This window comes from Vicia villosa, linkage group LG4 (genome assembly GCF_029867415.1).
Source record: "Vicia villosa cultivar HV-30 ecotype Madison, WI linkage group LG4, Vvil1.0, whole genome shotgun sequence".
Lineage (NCBI taxonomy): Eukaryota > Viridiplantae > Streptophyta > Magnoliopsida > Fabales > Fabaceae > Vicia > Vicia villosa.
In genome coordinates, this window is record NC_081183.1 from 90,952,496 (window position 1) to 90,961,726 (window position 9,231).

Consider the following 9,231-nt stretch of genomic DNA (forward strand, 5'->3'; position numbering starts at 1 on the left):
AACATCGCTTCTTGATATTCAGAAAATCAGCCTGAATATCCTTCTCAATGACTCTCCAGAGCTTGCCTACAGCAACATGATCCATTATGGAGTCATGAGCAGATTTCAGAGCATCTAAACCTGTTCTGACCTTAAGTGTTAATAATTCACAGAGTGTATCAACATAAGGTTTAGGTGGTAAAGTTCTCGAAGGTGATATAGGGAGTTGGAGATGGAGAGAAGAGATAGGCGTTTCTGGGTGAGAGAGAGCATAAGGTTGAGAGACTCCATCAAGAGAAAACAACGATTCTGCTTCATTGTCAGAGTCCAGAACAACCACTATAGGATCAGGTTTTGGTTTGGGTTTGTAGTTGCAAGAACGCATGAGGTCATTGAAAGAATCAAAATTTGTGGATTCTGATGCGGTGGCATTATTGTGAAAAGGATTGTCAACAGGAGTGTAGTTTGAATGTGTGGGTGGTTGAGAATTTGAAATGATAGCATGGGTTGGATTGATGATGTTTAAAGGAGTGACTTCGAAGATTGGTTCAGAAACTGGGGGTTCAAAATCAAGAATAGTCGTGGGGCCTTTAGACTTGGGTGAAGGAGGAGGGGTGAGAACTTTTGGTGTTGGAGAAGGTTTAGCTGGGGCTTTTTCTGGTTGAGATTCTGGGTTGGGGGCTGTTAATACATTCTTAAAGTTAGAAACAGGAACAAAATCAGGTTCAGAAATGACAATACCTGGAGCTCTTTTCTTGTAAGGTCTTTCAGGTTCTTCTCCAAAGTTCTTCCTTTTCTTCTCCTTCTGAAACTCCATCTTCTTCTTTCATTTACAGTTTTCCATTTCCTTTTCAACTTCTTTCTTCTTTTCTTTTTCAACATCTTTCTTCTCTGACTTCTTTCCTTTATTCTTTTCCTCTTCCTTCCTTTTCTTCTTCTGCTTCTTCTTTTCTTCTTCTCTTTCTTCCTTCTGTTTCTTCTTATGTGTTTCTTCTTCCTTATCTTTCTGCCTCTTCTCCTCACTAATAGATGGAAGGTCTAGCTTTCGCTTTGTTCTTCTTTCTTGCTCTGGCACAACTTCTGTAACTCCATACTTACTATTCAGAAGTTTCTGCTTGCTTATCCAGATAGGATCACAGTCAGAACCAACTTTCGTGTGCATAGCAATGTAATGAACAATAACTTCTGGTCGTTCATTTCTGAAGAACACCTCAAAATCAGCCAAAACAGGACCTCTTCTGGTTCTAACCTCTGGGTTTGCTTGAGGAGTAGAATCAATAGATTGAATTATACCCATTTTCTACAGAGTATGAGCATTCAGAGTACTCCCAACAATGGTGTAAGGATTATTGATTATTCTAACAGACTCCAAATGTTCAACAATCTTAGATTGAACCAAAAGATTTGTGATGATCCTCCCAAAAGGAATAACATTCCTCTTTTTGTTTGGATACTTCAGCCTGTTTTCATCTCTAGAGTCATTCACAGCATTCCACAAGTGATTGAAAATGATGTAAGGAATATCCACCTTTTTTGCGTACCAAGGCAATACATAATGTATTGTTGGTCCTTGTTGACGAAGTTTGATGAGCTTGTTGATTTCCTGTGGTAGAAACAACCCAGAAGAATCTTAGTCCATATCTTGTATATGGTTTTCAGGTCCTTAACTTCCTTGGATTTCTTCCCATTCTCAAAGATTTCTGTGTAGACAGCATCCCAATCAGTTCTTGAAGTTGCTTCAGTAGCACCTTCAGCATTCATCAACCCAAACAACTTTCTTAAGAGGGTTTCTGTGAATGAGAAGAATTCACCATGAATAAGAGAGATGATAGCTTTAGGCATTACGGTTGCATGAACCCAGAATTCCTTCACTAAGTCTGGATAGACTGGTCCACAGAAATCATAGAACATTGGTGCCCATCCTTGAAACCTCAAATTTTCTTCAAGATGAATCTCATGTTTCTCCAGATTTTCAACATCTACCATTAACTCACAGATGACTTCCAACTGATCTAATGGAATCGAACAGGTTATTGGGGGAACAAGTTGTTGCTCTTGTTCTTGTTCATGTTGATGATGTTGCTGAGAAGACGAACCAACAATCTGATTTGACGATGAAGCCATTGAAGCATTTCTGAGATTACTGGGTTTCTTTTTAGGGTTTTGAAAGAGAGAGAACAAGTGATAGAAACGCATAAAAACAAGAGAATGATGAATGTGTGAAAAGGGTAAAATGAATGAGAAACGATTTTAAATAGACGCGGATGTGAAACAAAATGCAATTAAATTCTGAGAATGAACAGTTACAGAATGCAGAGAATCAAATGCATTTAATGCTGAATGACGTTAGGAGAGATACCGTGATATTTGAAAAGATTTGCACAGTTACCTAGGGCGGCGTCTCATCAACTGCACGCATGCTTATTCCTTTAGAGTGAACACGTGTTCATCATCTGGAATAGCTGGTGACGACTGTTTTGCTTTAAAAGAAAATCTGAATAAACTTAGACATACGAAACGTTAGCAAAAACAGAATCAGAATATCTAAATGATCAATATTTTCAGAACATCTGATAAGAAAAATATAAATAGTCATTTCAAATCTAATCCATATATCAGATCTTCTTATCCTTTCATTTTGGGCATAAATCCATACTGATATTCTTCAGAATGAACTTAAACCTATCTTCAGCAAGGGGTTTTGTAAAGATATCAGCCCATTGATGGTCTGCATCAATGAAATTTAAAGATAGAACACCCTTATGAACATAGTCCCTAATAAAATGATGTTTAATCTCAATATGTTTAGCTTTAGAATGAAGAATTGGATTCTTATATAAACAAATAGCAGAAGTATAATCACAGAATATAGGAATGTTACTCTCATATATCTGATAATCTTCTAGTTGACTCTTCATCCAGAGCATCTGTGTACTACATCTAGCAGCAGCAACATATTCTGTTTTTGTTGTAGAGATGGCAATTGTAGCTTGCTTCTTGCTGTACCAAGATGTTATACCCCAAAATTTGCCCGCATCTTTTTTCAAGAAAACTCCAATCTGAAAATTAAGAGTCTCATATAATCATGGATTTTTATTTCAACAAATATCCTGACATATGAAATACTTAGTTTTTTAGAATTTTTCTTATACAGTAATTTGGCTTGCAGTTGAATTTATTCTTACGCAAACGCCAAATACTGTTTATTACTTCACACATGCTATTTATTTATTTACAGATAAATAGTACTCACACAATTGGTACAGAGTTAAATCTTTTTGCAGGCGCAGAATCAGGAAACTCAGACTGTACTGGTAACAGTCAGTTGACAGCCAAACTGCTGGCAGTACAATTCTCAGTGTTTTGTACCATCAATCAAATCATCTTTTACAATTCAAAATTCCAAGATTTTTGTTCTAGAAGTCTTCTGAATATCACGCGATTAGCAGAGACTCAACACTGCACAAAAATCAGGTATGCTTAACTGTCTCCTACACAAACAGTCCCTGACTAGGGTTTTCTTGTTTTTACAGGAGAAACAAGTTTTTGAGACCTCAAATGGATTTCATGCACATCCATATATCTCAAACTACCATCATACAAATTTTCAAACTTCAATTCACTCAGACGCACCGTCAGCAGCTCAAACAGTCAACAGACGACCCGTTTGACCAAAAAGTCAATAGACAGTCAAAAATGAATTTTTTTGTCAAAGTCCATATTTTGTCAAAGTATTCATCATTTGATCATTGGATGATCATAATTCATCAAGGAAAGATCAAAAATCAACAAAACCCTAAGATTCAAAATTAGGGTTTTTGCCTGAAAAGTCAACTCAACTTTGACTGGTCATAACTCTCTCATCCTTCATCCAAAAAATTCAAACCAAAGCTCATTTTGAAGGAAATTCAATTATATTTCAAATGCAATTGATCCCATGGTCATTGCATTCACCATTTGAAAAATATGACCAAAGACATTACAGGTCATTTTCAAAGTCAACAAAAAGACACTTTTTTCAAAAGGACACACAAGGAGCATCAAAAATCATTTTGACATGAGACCAAAGACATTGGTTAGAGGACTCTTTGAGGTTTCCAAAAAGTGCAAGAACTCCTTCATATGACAAAAATTGAGGGATTTACACCTTGTTGAAGTTGGCTAAATTTTGGGAAAATGCATGAAACCAACATTGCTCAAAAATGTATTTTTTCCAAATGGGGCCAAGTTTTCATGGTTCAAACATCATTTCCATAATATTATGGGCCTCCCACGACCAAGACTAAGCCCATACCATTTTTATCCATTTTTGGCTTAATTTTATCTTATTTTAAGATTAAATAAAAAGGAAAAATGGAAGGATAATGGATAGCTTATTTTCTAAGCTAAAGCCACCAAGGAATCTTCAATTATGCAGCAAGGAAGATACAAGGAAAGCCTAGAGCAAGAGTGTGGAAAAATCAAGCAATGGTTGCTTGAAAGTTAAGCTTGAAAGTCAAAAATTCAACAAAGACAATTAAGGCTTCTTAGCTTCCATTTTAAGCACTCATGGCCTATAAAATAGCTCAAGCCACTTCACAAAAGGAGGAGAACGAAAATATAGCCCAAGCATAGCATAGAAACCTCAAAATTCTCACAAAAATCTCCAAACTTTGTAATTTTCATTTTCATATTTCCAATCAATATCAATACAAAACAATCATTCAAATCATCCTTTGAGGTCACATAGAGTAAGATTGATGCACTAAACAAGTCCCATAATGCTTTAAATACGTGTATCATCATCTTCATGTTCATAACTTTATAACTTTCGTTTTCCAAATTTTCACGTGTAATAACTTAATCTAACTTTTGATTTGAGTTCCTGACATCATTTAGAGTGGATCCAATGTAGCTCATGCAAGGAATCTCGCCTCTAACACCTTCCACCATTGTTGGTTGTTTAAACTTGAGATGCTTCGAGTTGCATCTTCCAGGAACTTTTAACAAAAACTAATGCCACTAATGAACTCAGAGGGTCTTAATTAGGCTATCTGGGTTGTTTGCATCCATTTATTTTTGTGTTTATGCAGGTTTAATGAAGGAGGAAATCTGGAATCAAAAGCGTTGCCAAAACCTTGAAAAAACCGTTGCCATAGCTGTGAAGAAGATGATGAACAGTGATTGAGACCCGTTGACCTCCACGCGTGCATCCCTGGTTGGCTGGTCAATCTTCAGCACTCTCTCCCTTGTTTCTATTCGTCCGCGCATACATGGTGGGACCAGACTGACTTATTGAAAGTTTTTATGATCCCACGTGACTGGTCAATGCGAGCGCACCATGTCCTCTTTGATCTGAGCCCTTGGATCTTCTCAACTTTCCATCCAACGCACCTGACAAGTGTTCCACACCATGTTCCCTCATAAACCATCACACCTGATTACTATCCTTTTATTTTCTATTTTTATTTTAATTTCTTTGTTAAATTAATTAAAAATAGTTTTAGAAATCCAAAAAATACACAAAAAATATTTTTAGGTTGCTAAAATAATATATTATTTTCTGATATAAAAATATTTTATTTTTCTTCATAATTTAAATATTTTGCATAATTAATTGGTATATATTTATATATTTGCTTTTTAATTATTTCAACCAATCAAAAAATCATAAAAAAATTGTTCTTTATATAAAATATTGCTTATATATTATAGACTAATTTTGTACATATTTTGAATAATTTTCTCTTTAAGTTTTAATTATTTGTATAATTATTTGTATAATTATGTATTAATTAGCTTAATCAATTTCAAATCAATTTCAAATCAATTTCAAAAATTCCAAAAAAATTAGTTTTGTTTTAAAATTAATTGACAAATATTTTGTACATTTTTTAAACTTAATTTCTAGGTTTAAATCTATTTTCATCTTTTTCCTTCATTTTAATTTAATTAATCATGCATTAATTATAATTAAAATCAATCATAAAAAATCCAAAAAACATGCCTTTTATTTTTCTTGCAATTTAAATTCCTAGATAAATGTATAGGATGTCAAAATCATGTAAATAGGCTAGTTTACATTTCCTGCACAATCGATGTAATAGCGTAGATTTACTTTCCGCACTTTACATTTCCGCATTTTAATTTCCAGCAAATATAAACTGCGTGTATGTCAAAGATAAAATTGAACCGTTAGATCACTAACTTCAAAGATAAAATATCTGAATCCAAACACAATCACACTTGCACCTTTTAAGGTAATCCCTTCTCATTCTTTTCAAAATCAAAGTCAAAATTCCACTGTTTCGAGTACAAAATCGAACCTTTTGTTTGTATTCGGTGAAAGGATAGATTTTTAAAGGAAATAAGGATAAAGACCTTACAACTCAGGGTAGACCTCCTAGTTTGCTTGCTCAAATCAAAACAAACAAAATTCTCATACACTGTTGTTTTTTCAAAACAAAACTTTCCAAAAAGACAATATTTTGTATACATCCAAACACAGATCATTACAAAGTTAACGTTCTTTTCAAAACATCTTTCGAAAGATAAACAAACATTTTGTATACATCCACACAAGGATCATTACAAAATTCAATTTACAAAGGTATTTGAAACCACATATGAGCATTCTAAAGCAATTGAAAAGTGATCGAAAAACAAGTGAGCTAAGCAAACTTAAGAGCCCATGGATAACCATGGATACAAAGGGTGCTAACACCTTCCCTTTGTATAACCTACCCCCTTACCCAGAATTTCTTAAAGGTCTTTTTTCTGTTTCTTTTATAAACCTTTCCTTAATTGGATAAAATAAAAGGTCGGTGGCGACTCTGTGAATTTTCAAAAATGCGAAAGCATAAGCGATAAAAAAGAGTCAGTTCACGTATCTCTCCCGCTCAGAGGTATGGCCCGAAAAAAACAGAGGTCCACACAAGAGATCAGATGATTTCCCAGAAACTGACAGCTTCCAGAAGTACTTTTCCTTTCAACTCTATCTCCAGCGTAATCAGCATCACAATATCCTACTAAGTTGTATTCTTCAGATCTTCTGTAGACTAAACCAACATTAGTAGTACCTTTCAGATACCTTAGAATTCTCTTAATAGCAATTAAGTGAGATTCTCTAGGATCTGATTGGAATCTTGCACACAGACAAACACTAAATAAAATATCAGGTCTAGAAGTAGTAAGATATAGAAGAGATCAAATCATACCTCTGTAGAGCTTCTGATCTACCTTCTTACATACCTCATCCTTACCTAGAACACACGTTGGATGCATAGGAGTCTTTGCTTCTTTGCTTTCTGAAAGATTAAACTTCTTCAGAAGTTCTTTCACATACTTGGTCTGATGAACATAAGTTCCTTCAGAAGTTTGATTGATCTGGATCCCAAGGAAATACTTGAGTTTTCCCATCATGCTCATTTCAAACTCTGCCTGCATAGACTTAGCAAACTCCTTTCCAAGTGTAGCATTAGATGTTTCAAATATAATATCATCAACATATATTTGACAAATTAAAATATCCTATTTAAAGGTTTTACACAAGAGAGTTGTGTCCATTTTTCCTCTAGTGAAACCATTATCCAGAAGGAAATAACTTAATCTTTCATACCAAGCTCTAGGAGCTTGCTTCAATCCGTATAATGACTTATTTAGTTTATAAACATGTTCTGGAGACTTAGAGTCTTCAAAACCAGGAGGTTGATGGACATAGACTTCTTCATCTATATAACCATTTAAGAAGGTACTCTTAACATCCATCTGATACACAGTGATGTTGTTCTGAGTGGCAAATGAAATTAACAAGCGAATAATTCTAACATGGCCACTGGTGCAAAGGTTTCTGTATAGTCAATGCCTTCTTGCTGACTATAGCCATGAGCAACCAGTCTGGCTTTGTTTCTTACAACTTATCCTTTTTCGCCTAGCTTGTTTCTGAAAACCCACTTAGCTCCAATGATGTTAAATCCTTTTGGTCTTGGAACCAGATCCCAAATATCATTCCTTGTAAACTGATTTAGTTCTTCTTGCATGGCAATTATCCAGTCAACATCTTCCAGAGCTTGATCAACAAAAGTTGGCTCGATCAGAGATACTAGACCAAATTGACATTCTGCATTGTTCTTAAGGAATGCTCTTGTTTTGATGAGATCATCTTTCTTTCCAATGATAACATCTTCTGAGTGAGCAGAGTTGAGTCTAGAAGATCTTCTCGGTGTTGGCTCTTTAGATATTCTGAGATTCTCCAAAGAAGCGGCAACTTGATCTTCTGAAACTTTGCTTCTGGGTTCTCCATTATCTGAGTTAGAGATATCTATATCTGCAAAATTCTCAAACTGCTTTGGCTTTTCAGGACCAAGCTTATCATCAAATCTGATATTGATTGATTCTTCAACAACCAATGTTTTAGTATTGTATACTCTGTAGCCTTTAGAGTGTTTAGAGTATCCAAGAAGGAAACACTTTTGTTCCTTAGAATCAAAGTTATCCAGATGATCTTTAGTGTTCAGAATATAAAATACACATCCAAATGGATGGAAATATGAAATGTTGGGCTTTCTGTTCTTCCACAATTCATAAGGAGTCTTATTAAGAATAGGTCTTATGGAGATTCTATTCTGAATATAACATGCAGTGTTAATTGCTTCTACCCAGAAATGCTTATCCATATTGGTTTCATTGATCATGGTTCTGGCCATTTCTTGTAGAGTCCTATTCTTTCGTTCTACAACTCCATTTTGCTGTGGAGTTCTAGGACAAGAGAAATCATGGGAAATACCATTTTCTTTGAAATAAATTTCAAAGAATCTGTTCTCAAATTCACCACCATGATCACTTCTAACCTTTATGATTTTACGCTCTTTCTCAGATTGGATCTGAGTGCAGAAGTCAAAGAACACAGTATGTGACTCATCCTTGTGTTTCAAGAACTTTACCCATGTCCATTTGCTATAGTCGTCTACAATGACTAATCCATATTTCTTCCCTCTGATTGATACTGTTTTGACTGGGCTAAAAAGAACAATGTACAGAAGTTCTAGCGGCCTAGAGGAAGAGACAACATTTTTAGACTTGAATGCATGTTTTGAAAACTTCCCTTTCTGACATGCTTCGTAAAGAGCATCTGATTTGTATTTCAGATTAGGGAGTCCTCTGACCAGATTAAGTTTGTTAATTTGAGAAATCTTTCTCAAACTAGCATGACCTAATCTTCTATGCCAGACCCACTGCTCCTCACTAACAGAAAGAAGGCAAGTAACCTTTTGA

The 9,231-nt window shown here is 35.0% G+C and overlaps 1 protein-coding gene across 1 annotated transcript; it reads right to left on the bottom strand.

Annotated features, from left to right (window-relative positions):
- Window positions 1-805: 805 nt before the first annotated feature.
- LOC131597509 (protein PXR1-like) lies at window positions 806-1,276 on the bottom strand. The gene has a single exon (XM_058870203.1). The coding sequence runs from the start codon at window positions 1,274-1,276 to the stop codon at window positions 806-808; it is 471 nt and encodes a 156-aa protein (XP_058726186.1).
- Window positions 1,277-9,231: the final 7,955 nt, after the last annotated feature.